This window comes from Moschus berezovskii, chromosome 6 (genome assembly GCF_049115385.1).
Source record: "Moschus berezovskii isolate FMDL1 chromosome 6, NW_MosBer_1.0, whole genome shotgun sequence".
In the NCBI taxonomy this organism is placed as follows: domain Eukaryota; kingdom Metazoa; phylum Chordata; class Mammalia; order Artiodactyla; family Moschidae; genus Moschus; species Moschus berezovskii.
The window spans coordinates 114260923-114273910 of record NC_142465.1 but is presented as its reverse complement, the minus strand read 5'-3'; the positions used below and the strand labels follow the sequence as shown (position 1 = coordinate 114273910).

At 57.6% G+C, this 12988-nt stretch overlaps 1 protein-coding gene across 2 annotated transcripts; it reads left to right on the top strand.

Annotated features, from left to right (window-relative positions):
- Window positions 1-1668: 1668 nt before the first annotated feature.
- Window positions 1669-12712, top strand: CBX6 (chromobox 6). Of its 2 annotated transcripts, XM_055394790.2 has the most exons (6): window positions 1669-1940; window positions 2120-2163; window positions 2323-2388; window positions 2532-2598; window positions 6989-7983; window positions 8649-12712. In XM_055394790.2, the coding sequence occupies exons 1-6, from the start codon at window positions 1872-1874 to the stop codon at window positions 8848-8850; spliced, it is 1443 nt and encodes a 480-aa protein (XP_055250765.1). In that variant the 5' UTR covers window positions 1669-1871; the 3' UTR covers window positions 8851-12712. The 2 variants fall into 2 exon arrangements, with proteins under 2 accessions (XP_055250765.1, XP_055250766.1); XM_055394791.2 differs by having other exon boundaries at window positions 1684-1940; window positions 6989-8788.
- The last annotated feature ends 276 nt before the right edge of the window (window positions 12713-12988 follow it).

The following is a 12988-nucleotide window of genomic DNA, read 5'->3' as shown; positions in this document are numbered from 1 at the left end:
GGACAGCAAATAGCTATTTCTAAAGAGCATGTGGACTTTAAGAGGGGAGGGGGATCTCACCCAAGGTAATAACCGGACAATTTAGCAGGCTGGTAGGGAGAAGGAAATGGCAGCCCACTCCAGTGTTCTTGCCTGGAGAATCCCAGAGACGGCGGAGCCTGGTGGGCTACCATCTATGGGGTCGCACAGAGTCGGACACGACTGAAGTGACTTAGGAGCAGCAGCAGCAGCAGGGATGAGAAACAGAAATGTTGACGTGGTTGACTTGAAACCACAAGAATTGGGGTTGCACCACAAGACATGTAAAAATCTTCTTTTCCAACAAATAAATAATGAAAGCAAGAGACAGCCCTGATCGGAACCACATCCCCAGCCCTCTCCACCTCCGTCTTGGTGCCACCACAGACAAATGATTGGGAAGTTTGTACTCAATGACACCAAAAAGGTCCACTTTATATCATTAAGGGAAAAAAGTGGATTCCAGCTGGTGTAAACAGTGCGATCCCATTCTTCTGAAAAGAAAGTATTTAAATACACATCTATACTACACATATATAACGTACAAAGGAGCATAGGTACGTGTGTTTATTAGGCATAGGACAAAGCCTCGAAGAAGATCCGTGAAGAGGTTACCGGTGGGATGGAGATTATAGACAGTTGTTGTTTTTTTTTTCCTTAAAAAAAATTGCAAAGAACAGAGCTGTTGGTGTTCTTTTTTAAAAATAAAGTTTAAATAATTCAAAATAAAAGAAATGGCGAGATTTGTGTGGCAGGGCTACTTTGTGCCCCTTCCAGGACAGCCGAAGTCTCCCTTCCCCTCCCCAGATAGGAAGCTGGGCTGTGGTCTCCCCTTTAGCAATGGCGGAACCATTAGAGGAACTGCAGGCGGCAGGAGGGTGACGCGGCCAGGGGGCCTGGGAATCAGAAAACAGACAGACCTGACCGCGAGGGTGCCTTTTGCCGAGTGACCCAAGAATGACCCGCTTCGGGCCCAATCTGGTATGTGGGAAGCCTGAAGTCACCCCGCGGCCTCTCCTCCCTGGACCGCCCCCCGCCCCAACCACCGCCACATCTTGCTCGCTGCGTCTTCACCCGACCTCCCTCCCGGTGAAGGCAGGTGCCCGCCCAAGACCCCGGCCGAAAACAAATCCAAGGGATCACCCCGACCTTCCTCGGCCCCATTCACCGCCTCCCCCCACCCCTTCCTGCGGTGGCGTTTTTGTTTTAATTCATCTGAACTGGTTACAAAACCACACTCCCACGAATACATAAATAATGGATAAGGGGTGGGGGGGAGCAGTGTTTTAAAGAAATTCCCTCAGGGCCTGGCAAGGCAACAGCAAATGCATTTCTGCTGTATCATATTTAACTGTTTGCAAACTTCTGCTGGGAAGCTGAGCAGCGGCTGTAGAAATTCCACCCCCGTCCCCGCCCAGGGCCCAGGAGTGACTTGTAAGGGAGGGTTAAGTGGGAGAGGCAGTCAGCGGTCAGGGGCCAGGAAGATGGAGGGGAGAATGAGAAAGTGTTTGTAAGATTGCACTGTCCACAACCCGGCTTCCCGCAGGCCAAGCATCTCCTTTCCCGGCTTCGGGGCCGCGGCTCCCCGAGCCAGGCTAGGCCCCTTTAAGAGCCAGCGCGCGCCCCGGTCCCGCGTGCGCTCACTTTCCCTAGCAACCGCCCCGGGGGAGGAGGAGGTCCTGGCAACGGCGCACCAGCCCGGCGGGTCACGTGACGGCCCGCAGCTGGAACGCGAGCGCGCGTCCTGCCGCGCGCCCGCCCGCCGAGCTTGAGCGCTGCGGCGCGTGCGCGAGCGGTGCAGCACCGGCCGCGGGAGCAGGGAGTATTATGGGCTGTGGGTGCCGCTGAGCAAGATGGAGCTGTCTGCAGTGGGCGAGCGGGTCTTCGCGGCCGAATCTATCATCAAACGGCGGATCCGAAAGGTGAGCCGCCTCCCAGGGCGGGACGCCTCGCCCCGCAGCCGAGGCCCGAGTCCATGGGCCAGCTAGGGGAAGCGGTCCCGCTAACCCGGGCTCTCTCGCCCACCCCCGCGCCGTCGCCTCCTCGCGTCCCCGCATCTTCCCCACCCCCACTCTCCCCTTTTTTTCCTTCTCTTTTTCAGGGACGCATCGAGTACCTGGTGAAATGGAAGGGGTGGGCCATCAAGTGAGTGTCACGGGATCCAGGAGCGAGGGGGGAAGGGAGGCAGCGGACATCGGGGCCTTTTTTTTTTTTTACCTTGGGGGGGTGCGCACATTGGCTCCCTCGCATGTGCCTCTGCCTCTCTGGTTTTGTTTTTTATTTTGTGCATGTGTAACTCGGCAGGTACAGCACTTGGGAACCCGAAGAGAACATCCTGGACTCGCGGCTCATTGCAGCCTTCGAACAGAAGTGAGTTTGGGAAGCTGGCAGGGGCGGCGGGGCCGAGGCACGGCTGGGGCGCCGCGCGGGGAAGCGGGAGGGCCGGGGAGGGCAGCGCGGAGTGGGGCCCTGGAAAGGGCTCGTTTTTAACCTCGGGTGTTTCTCGGCCGCAGGGAGCGGGAGCGTGAGCTGTATGGGCCCAAGAAGAGGGGACCCAAACCCAAAACTTTCCTCCTGAAGGTAACCTGGCCCAGCCCCAACAGCCCCCTCTCGGGCCCCTAGCCCGGGCGCACCACGGCGCCTGCAGGGGAGGGACAGATCCGCGGCCGCCCAGGCGGGCGGGCCTTTCGAGAGGGGGCCCCAGCTGGGCAGGGGGTGGTTGTGAGCCCCCGACGAGCCCCTGGCAGGCGGCCCTGGCCAGCTCCAGCTTCTCTGCAAGAGGGGCCTGGGAATGGGGACGAGGAGGGAGGATGATACTTGCTCATAAAGCCAGGGTCGGGGAGGCCAGCAGGAAGAGGGTGGTTGAGGCAGGTGGGGGCGGACCACCTGCGGGGGTGGCAGGGAGGTGGCCTCTGCACGTGAGAGCTCTGCTCTCCCCCAGCCTTGAGCTGGTGGGGCTGTACCTGGAATTCACGTCCAGAGCAGGAGTGAATGTGATCTCCCTCATGGTGCGGAACAGGGAGAGGCTTTTGGAGTGGGGGGCTGCTTCCCTGTCTCCAGCTTGCCTCTCTCAGGATTTATTCTGCATGCCTTCCCTTCCGACAGGAGGATGAACTTATATTTGACCTTAAGTCACTTCACTTTGAGTTTTATCACCCAGGTTGGGCCACTGGTTCTCAGTTATCCCCACTTCTGGCTGTGTCTGGAGGTTCTAATGAGGATGGAGGGGGAGCGAGTAAAAGCATAGCACATTGGCCTTGGCATGGAAGGGAGACCTAGCTCCAGAGGAAGCCATCTTAGAGATTTTTGGTGTTTATTTTTTTTTAATGAGAAAGAACAGAGTCTGGGAAAGGGAAGTCGAGATGACCCAAAGTGGCAGGCAAGGCTGCAGGCCGTCTCCGTGGGCAAGCACTGTCTCCCCACTAGGGCTAAGGTTTTCTCAAGGACCTGTCCCACCCTGACCTATGACTTTGTGGCAGTTGGCATGGGCAGGGCAGACGGGACTCTGCAGGAAAAAAGGCTGTGCAGAATGGCACGGCCTCAAAATCTCCAATCTGTCTGAAAGGCTCAAAGCCCAGTTGGTGGACTCTCCAGCCCCCTACTTCCCTCAAAAGGACTGTACATATGTATAAAGTTTGCCTCGGACTTAAAGCAGAAGTGAAAGAAATAATGGTTTCCAGAATTACATCCTTCTGTGACCCTTGTCTCCAAATTGCACACATCTTAGGAGATCCGTGGAGCAATCTTAACCCTTGATGTTTCTTCTCGGGAGGGATGGGGCAGAGCAGCTGGAGGCCCGTGGGCTGTGTGACAGCCTCTCACAGTGCAGCTGGAGTGCCCTCTAGCGGGGAAGCGGGTAATGGCCATGAGCATTGATTCAGAATGCTTTTCTTTTTTTAATAGCTGTAGCTCTGGCTGTGGGCCTCATAGTGTTGAGCCCTCACATGGATTATCTCCTTTCAGTTGCTCCAAACCCCCATAGGAAGTAGGGAATGGTATCCCTGTTTTGCAGATGAGAAAATCAAGGCCCAGGGAAGGGAGGTGATTTTACCTGAGCTCCCATCACCCAGCTTCCTAGCTTTATCATGTCTCCTTTTCTTAACCCTGTCCCTTAGGGAGTACACATCAGGTTAAGGAGAAAGGATGGACACACACAGGAAGCTATGAAGGCTGCAGAGTTGGTGGGGCAGGGGACAGAGAGGCAGATGAGAGGACCTTGATTTGGAGACGAGATGAAATAGATACTCAGCATGAGAGAGAGATTTGCAAGAGGTGATGGAGATCAGCTTGGTCTGAACCCAAGAGGCAGTGTGTATAGTAAACAAATCACACTCAGGTAGCACTCAGTCTCTGCAGGGAACTACTCTGAAGAGAACAGGAGCCCATGAGGTAGGTTGCATTATGCCCATTTTATACATAGAAAAACTTGAGACCAGAGAGGTTAAATAACTTGCTCGTGATCACAGAGAGGGAGTGGTAGAGTCCAGGGCTTTATCCTCCATGTTATCTAGATGTAGTGCATGCCAAGCCCTCGGAGCTGTGCCTGTCACCCAGTCAGAGTGCAATAAATGCATTGGCTGTGGTTACCATTTTTAATTCACAGGCAGATACAGGTCTCACCTTCAAGAATTCTCAATCTGGGGAGGGGAGAGGAGGAGGAGGGTAAACTAACCCCCTTTGAAAAAATATTTAGAAATTACAAAGTAAGAAATTTTTTTGTAGAAAGGTTGGAAGCCATACATTAGAAAAAGGTTACTCTCAAAAGCACCACCCCTTGGATAGATAAGTCTAGCATTTCTCAAGTGCTTGCTGTGTGCCAGGCGTTTTGCTAAGCAGGTAACATATACTATCTCATGGTCCCAGGAGTTCCACCAAGCCGGGGTTTCATCCTGGATCTGAAGTTTGCCTTGCCTACACTCTTCACCAGTCCCCAGGGACCATTGCTTTACTCTGGCAGAACCGTAATTACAGAGGTCCTGGAGCCCCAGCAGCGTTCAGAGGGAATAAATGCTAACCCCTGGGGTATTGGAAAGAGTGGGGAATCCCCTAAGCTCCCTTGGGGATGAAGCTGCAAAAAGCCCTTATTGCCATGCCAAGGAAGGCTGACTTTCCCCTGCCTTTGTCTGGGAAGGGGTATGAGGGAACCAGCCCCTGGCTCCGCTGACTCTGGAGGAGCTGGCAGCCCTGGCACAGGGAGGTTGGGCCCACAAAAGCTGCCACCTAGTGGCTGGAGGGATTGTTAACTAAGCCACCCCAGGAGGAGACTTGAGACAGAATTTGGAGGACGTGTGCATCTCCCACATTCTGAATGACATCCTCACTTATTCAGCATCTAAGTCCACAAATAACCTCTTCTGGGGCTGTGGTCAAATACACTCTAGTCTTGTCTACCAGTCCATCTCCGGGGTACTGGTTAAGCATCTAGCACCGTGGGGATGGGTGGTGGAGAGACCCCCAACCACAGATCGCACTCTTGGGGAGCCCAGAGACTGACCCGTGGGAATGTGCCCTTCCTCTCAGCCACCCAGCTCCCCTGGTTGGAGATAGTCACTGCCTAACAATCTCCCCCACCAGGAGCCAGGGTCCCAGACTGGTCATCCATCTCTACGCTCTGTCCAGCCATGTCTTTCGGTTCCCTGGGCTCTCTCTGCCGCCACCATTGGTCTTAGCAGTACCCTTCAGCAGGCCACCTGGGCCCCCGCAGCTGCTTGGGGCATAGCTCAGGAAAGTCAAGGGTGTTTTCTGTTTGTTTTCCTACTGATGCTTCATCCTCCAAGACGGGGACCTAATCTGTGGTCCTCTGGAAACTGTACTTACTTTCTTGTGTTGAATCACCCTGTACCCTAATTGCCCGTTACCTGTCTTTTCCTTGGAGTGCGGCCCCCTGGACCTAGAAGCTGTGTGGTCGCAGCTGTAGCCCCAGGCAGCTGGCAGGTGACTCATTAGCACTTTCTTAGTGAGGGAAGGACTGGCCCCCTAGGATGGCTTACCTAGCCTTGTGAGTCTCTTGCCTTGGACCTGGGGTCTCTGAGGGCCTTGCCACACCCATCCCGCACCTTCCCCGAGGCAGCAGGTGAGCTGCTGCCGAGCCCTGGGGCTTTACACAATTCACACCTGGGACTGTGTGTAGTTGGGCTCAGGAGCCTGGTACAGTCAATATTGCTCTCTCCCCACAGACTTCTGCCCAGCCATCCTGCCCCCAGGCCATCTTGGCACAGAGACTGTGGCGAGGTCCATCCCACCTCTTAGCCCATCCCCATCAAACCGATGCCAAGGAGGTTTTAGGTGCTGGCTTTGAAATCCTTTGGCACCAGTTTGCTCAGACCCAGGCCCCGAGCCAGACCCTGGGCAGACAGATGAATCGGACCCAGGAGGGGAAGTGCCAGGGGCTGGGAGTGAAGAGGCGGGGCCAAAGGTCTGCCCCCAGAGTTGAGGAGGCGAGACTGAGCTGGAGGTGCAGCTTGTTCTGAGGCAGAGAAAGAGCTCAGGGCATCTACAGATAGGTCCATTGGGCTGGGGCATGGGGTGGAGCAGGGAGAGATCACCCTCTGCTTTCGGTCACCAAGAATTAGTCCATGGAGGAGTGCCAGGCTGGGCCTGGATCTTCCCAGGGCAGAAGTGGTCCAGGGCTTCTTTCCATGCAACATCCTGGCATTTCCACTTCTGTGTGTCAGCAAGGACAGCGAGTGACTAGTCTGTCCCTGGAGCCCACAGCCAAGCTGGGAAAGTCAAGCCTTGCAAGTTGGGCCTGGATGAGTCTGTCTTGCTCCCCAGCCTTCTACACTTTGCATCACCTGTCTGAACCTGTTTCTTTTTATCGGTTAGGCCGGGGTAGGAGCATAGGCTGATTTTCTTAAGTGCCCTCAGGATGGTTTCTTGAGCCAGTACTCGTGGGTGGCCGAGGCAGGGGGTGTCCAGAGGTCAGCGGGCAGCCTGAGCCCTCAGCTACCTGCCGCCCTCTGTCTCGCAGGCGCGGGCCCAGGCCGAGGCCCTCCGCATCAGTGACGTGCATTTCTCTGTCAAGCCGAGCGCCAGTGCCTCCTCGCCTAAGCTGCATTCCAGCGCTGCGGTGCACCGGCTCAAGAAGGACATCCGCCGCTGCCACCGCATGTCCCGCCGCCCCCTGCCCCGCCCAGACCCCCAGGGGGGCAGCCCCGGCCTTCGCCCGCCCATCTCCCCCTTCTCCGAGACGGTGCGCATCATCAATCGCAAGGTCAAGCCGCGGGAGCCCAAGCGGAACCGCATTATCCTGAACCTGAAGGTGATCGACAAGGGCCCGGGCGCAGGCGGCGCCGGGCAGGGGGCTGGGGCTTTGGCCCGCCCCAAAGTCCCGTCCCGGAACCGCGTCATCGGCAAGAGCAAGAAGTTCAGCGAGAGCATCCTGCGCACGCAGGTCCGCCACATGAAGTTCGGCACGTTCGCGCTGTACAACAAGCCCCCGCCCGGCCCTCTGCAGCCCCCGCCTGCCGGCAAGACCGACATCGCCGCCTCCCCCGGCCAGGGGCTGCTCCTGGCGCCCCCCAGTGCCCCCTACGACGCCCGCAGCTCCAGCTCCTCCGGCTGCCCCTCGCCCGCCCCGCACTCCTCCGAGCCGGAGGACGCGCCCCCCAAGCTGCTCCCGGAGACCACGAGCCCGTCGGCCCCCGACTGGCGGGAGCCCGAGGTGCTTGACCTGTCTCTCCCGCCCGAGGCGGCGGCCACCAGCAAGCGGGCGCCTCCCGAGGCCCCTGCAGCTGCCAGCCAGGCTCTTCCCGCTGCCCCTGAGCCGGCCGGCGCCGCCTCCGAGCCCGAAGCAGGGGACTGGCGCCCTGAGATGTCACCCTGCTCCAACGTGGTCGTCACCGACGTCACCAGCAACCTCCTCACGGTCACTATCAAGGAATTCTGCAACCCAGAGGATTTCGAGAAGGTGGCTGCTGGAGTAGCAGGCGCCGCAGCGGGGGGTGGCAGCAGCGGGGCGAGCAAGTAAGGGGGGCTCCACCAAGGGATGGGGGTCTGGGGGGCGCCCTCTTGCCCAAAGTCATACTCTTGCTCCCGCCCCCCGCACTCCCCGCCCTCAGACAACCCCGCCTGTGCTTTGCTTGTTTCAAAAGGCTCGGTGTTGCCCCCGGGATGGGGCTGGGTAGTTGGAGACCCCCTGAAGCCCAGTGGGAGGGGCAGGCCTGGAACAGGGTGTGGCTGGGGTGGAGGCGAGGGCACCGGGAAGCCCTCCCTCTTATCTCTTGGCACCCTCCTTGCCCACGCACAGTGGGGCCCGCTGGGTGGCTCCTGGGGAGTCCCAGAACCTGGGGTTCCGCTGCCCTTCCCACATCCCGCCCTGTCTCTCCCCAGCTTGCTTCCAGCTCTGGCGCACAGCATCCGATTTCTCGGTGCTAACCCCCGGCAGCTGCGGGGCCCCTTAGGGAACCCCCATCCCAGCATGGGCACTGTCCCTTTCCTTCCTCCAGATAACCCGGGAAGGAGGGGCAGGGATGGGGAAGCCAGGACAGAGGTGGAGATGAAGGCGGCCGTGGCCCCTCTCCTCCCCTTGCCCCCTGCCCTGCGAGGGCAGCAGGAGCTGGGCCCACGTTTGGACCACCCAAGTGGGCCCCACTCACCCACCCATCTCTTTCCTAATTTCTCTCTTGAAGGTGGGAGGGGCTGGCACGAACCTCGCCTGCCATGGCCTCCCGGCATCTAAAGGTCCCTCAGTTTCAACCAAAGGTGCTACAAGAACCTGCGGCGCGGACTTCCGGCTGCGCATGCGCCTGCCGCCCCAGGCGCGTCCGCGTGTGTCCGTATCTGCGTGGGGCCCCGGACCCTCCCTGGCCATCAGCCGGGCCTGGGACCTGATCCAGGTCCAAGGAGTTTGCTGCGGAGGCCGAGCTTCCCGGCACGCGTGTGCAGGGGCGGGGCGCCCGACCCCCGCCCTTCTCCTTTGGGGTGGTCGGCCCTGGCAGGATGGAGACTGAGGCCGAGGGGAGACAGACCCCGTCCCAAGCTGCTGCTTCCTCCTGGCTGTTTGCGGGGAGGAGGAAGCCTGGACATGGTTCTTAGGGTCTCCGGCTTCTCCCCTCCCCGCCCCCTCTCTTGCTTGTGATCGCCCAGCCTTTGTCACAGCCCAGCCTTCTCCAAGCAGCAGGAGACCTCCACTGCTCTAGGCAGCTTCTATTGCTGCTGCGGCCTGGGAACATGAGTTGTCCGCCAGTGGCGGAGACCAAAACCCCGGCTTTAGGCCGGGTGCTGGGAGGGCAGGCTGGCCAAAGCGGGGGATGAAAGAGGGGGCCCGGTGTCCTTCAGGAGAGCGGGCATGTGCAGGACCCGGGGTCTGGGTCACAGGGAACGCCAGCCCTGGGGCACTGCCTGGGCTGTTTGGCACGAGTGGGAGTCCTTACTGGTGGCTCGAGGTGGCTTCCTGGTGTGTCAGCTTAGAACCCGTGATGTCGGAAGGAGGACGCAGAAAGGGAATTCCGGGTGGGTAACAAACGCCTTGGTCCTAATCATGGGAGGACTCTGTCTTCCGACTCTCCCTGCCAGAGACTGTGGCAGGGTCCTCTGACCCTCCCCGAAACATTGATAGAACGAGGGCGCTCACAGGGTTTGGGTGTCTGGAGCTCCTGACCCCTCCCCATCCCGCCCTTTTGTTGGCTCCGTGGCCGTCCAAGTGCCAATTGGCTTCGCCCCAAATAAGGGCTGGTATTTCTCCTCTGTCCTTAGAGGGGATTCCCCCCCTCCTCCGACCCCCCCCCACCCCAGGTGCGTGTCCACCTGGGTGCCAGTTACAGGTGTTTCCAGAGACCATAGAAATGTGTTTTCCTGAGAGTCCGTGTCATTCGTGACCTTTTTTGTAAAGAAGTTGTGTTTTCAGAGGTGATTTTATGACAGGAAAGTGAAAGAATTAGTTTTGCAAAAAACAAAAAAAACAAAAAAAAAGGGGGGGGAAGAAATAGAAAAAAATATTGTGGGATTCCTATGGGGTTGGGGAGGGTGGGGAGAAAGATATTTAAAGAAAAACTAGTAACGCAGCGATTGCACAGCTGAGGCGGCAATGTTAGGAACATGGACAGAGGCCCAGGCCCAGTTGGGAGGGTGCCCCCACCCTGGGCACGGCGACAGCCCCTCTTCCTTGGCCCGAGGCAAGGTAAACCCTCCCTCCTGTGCTCGGCCCAGGTTCCACTCTTGTCCCAGCTCAGATGGAAGGATGACCCCTGTTCGCAAAGGAACTTGCCAGAAGCTGCAGAGGCCAAGCAGGTAGAGCTGATATTGGGGGAGGTAGGGGTCAGCAGGGGTCCCACTGTCGCCGGGACCCAGCGTTGGTGACTCTCCAGGAAGGCTGGTGAGTGGGTACAGTTGGGTTCCTTGCCCCCCTTCATTCCTTTGCCAGCCTGTTGGCCCATCTGGTCCCTCCACTGCCACCCCATGGTGGGGCATCTCCCTCCCCATTGCCCCAATGACCATGACACCCCTAAGTTTCCCTGGTCAGGTAGGGGTTGCTGCAGGTGTCAGAAAGACAGGAGCTGTGGACTCTGGGAGAGCCTTTGGTGGTGATCATGGTGGGTTGGGGGTAACCCTAGGGAGAGGCTGTGCCCGCCCCCTCTCTTTCCACAGGCGAGTCGCTGCCCTTGACCCTCAGCTGTGCAGCCCTGCCCCAGCAGAGGTACGCATGCGCATGGCTGGCTCCCAGGCGGGCAGCTCCCCTGGGGGCCCAAGTGGGCACCAGGTCAAGAGCAAGCAGAGCCCTCCTTACCTCTCTCCCAGGGTGGCTCTGAGCCGGGCCCCGCAGCCCCCACTACACTTGCACAGATCAGCCTCCCGTGGGCCCTTCCTCCCCTGCTGCTGCTTTTCCGTTTGCCTAATTACCAAGCAGAAGTTGCAGTTTGGTTGGCTTTATTTTTTGTATGTGAAAGACCCCTCAAGACCTGGTTTTCTTCCTTGTTCAATATTGGTTGGGGTCATCTCCCCTTAATGCCACCCTCTCCTCACCCCCATGTCATAGGAAACAGATGAGGTCTGGTGTCTGGTTTGAGGTGGGAACTTGGAACCTGTCCCTGTCTCATTCCCCTCCCAGACACTCAGTTTGCCCATCTGTGAGATGGGTGTATTGTGCAGCGTGGCCTTTCCACCTGCTGGTGTCCAGGCAGCTGCTGAGGATTAGGTGGTGGTGGAGGTTGCTGGCACTGGGGCTTCGAATCTCCCACAGCTGCTTTTCATTCTCACCCTGCAAAGGGGTCAGGATCAAAATGGGCTCCAACAGAGCCCAGTGAGGCAGGCAGAGTGGGAGGGGTCACCCCACTTCCCAGGCCAGGAAACTGGGCCTCTGAGAGGCAAAACTGCTTCATTGGAATGAAGAGCCCAGCTGCTCTGGCCTTTCGGTCACAACCTTTGAAAGGTGGGCCCTGGACCCTGGAGCTGGCACAAAACCAGGGGCTTCCCCTGAGCCAGGCAGTCCTAGATGAGAGAGCCCAAAGGAGGAAGCTGCTGGCTCGGGGAGCTGGGCCACTACCAGCCTTTCTAGCCTCGGTGGGGCAAAGTGGACACACTGCCTTTTGTGTCTTTAGGGGTTTTGTTGGTGGTTGTTGGTTTTGTGTTTTGGGAGGTTTTTTTCTTTTCTGTTTTTTTTTTTTTTTTTTGCACTTGGCCCATGCCGGACAGTGGGACCCGCCTGGTCAGTTCCACTTCAGGCTCCCATGCACTAGCCCAAGGCAGCCTCTTGGGGGCTTGTATGGTTTAAGGAATCACTTTTGAAAAAAAGGAAAGTGTTTAAAGGTTGTTTTTTTTTTTTTCTGTCTGCATCTCCTCTCAGACTGAGAAAGCCCAGAATTAGGGGCTACCACTCCAGGAGAGAGAGAGGGTGTCTCCAGCCTGGCCCTGTCTTATTGATAGTTGCGAAGACACCAAGCTAGGCAGGGACAGGCTGGGTGGAGACTGAGGTACCCACCTCCCAGGTCTATGGGGTCACCCTATCCCGCCTTGAAAGAGTCAGCACCCCACTCCAGCAGTGGTTGAGTGCCTGTTGTCTGCAGAGCTTCAGCTAGGCAAAGGGGGGCTGGTGGTGTAATGAGGGACCCCTTGCAAGAGGTCACAGTAGAAGGAACCGAGGGTTCTGGGGCCTCCCCCTGCTATTGGGCGGAGTAGAGATGGAGACTTCTTGTTGGTTTTAATTTAAAAACACAAAAGCCTAAAGAAATGTATCTTATAATTTTTTTTAATTTTTGAAAAGCTCATTTAATGAATTGTGCACGAATGAATTCTATATATATAAGATATACATATATAGCTCTATATTTGGGGAGGGGGTGCTGTCTCTTTTTTCTCTCATTTTAAAAATGAAGTGTCGTTGCCTTTGTCTGTGGTTCAACCATCCAGCTCCCAGCTGGCTAAACTTTGCCTCCAGTGGTTCAAGACAGGATACTAGTAGGGTGGGCGGGAGACCGGAGACACGGGGAGGGGGCGCCACCCCGGTGTGGGGCTGGGCCCCCAGGCCACCTGCTCCTCTCCCAGAGGTCGTGGGCGGAGAAGCACCTTGTGTCGGGTGCCGGTTTCGGCTCTGTTGCTCTGGAATCAGTTGTCTCTGGGCCAGGGGAGGGGGGTCTGTGCTTCGTCTTGTCTGTTTCGTTCTGCTGCTCTTCAATATCGTATCAATGCCAGGAAGGGGGCGTGAAAAGCCTCTTTGGCCCCCCCCAAATAAATTGTCACATTCCGAAGCTAAGCTCTAGCCCCTGGTCTGTCTCATTTCTTCTGGCTGGGACTGTGATCTAGAAAGCTCAGGCCATGCCTCCCCCCTTGCAGCAAGGAGAGGGGCGCCCTGGCCCTAAGCAGTGGTGGGCCAGTGCTCCAGCCCGTTTCCAAGCTCCCCCTGTCCTACCCTGCCTCCACCTGTTGAGTAAGCTAAACTTGAAGGGAGTGTCCCCTACACAGGTAAAACGGCGTGTGTGCCACATTTTGGAACCTGGAGACTACCTGGTCGGTGGGCACGTGGGAGGGGTGAGGG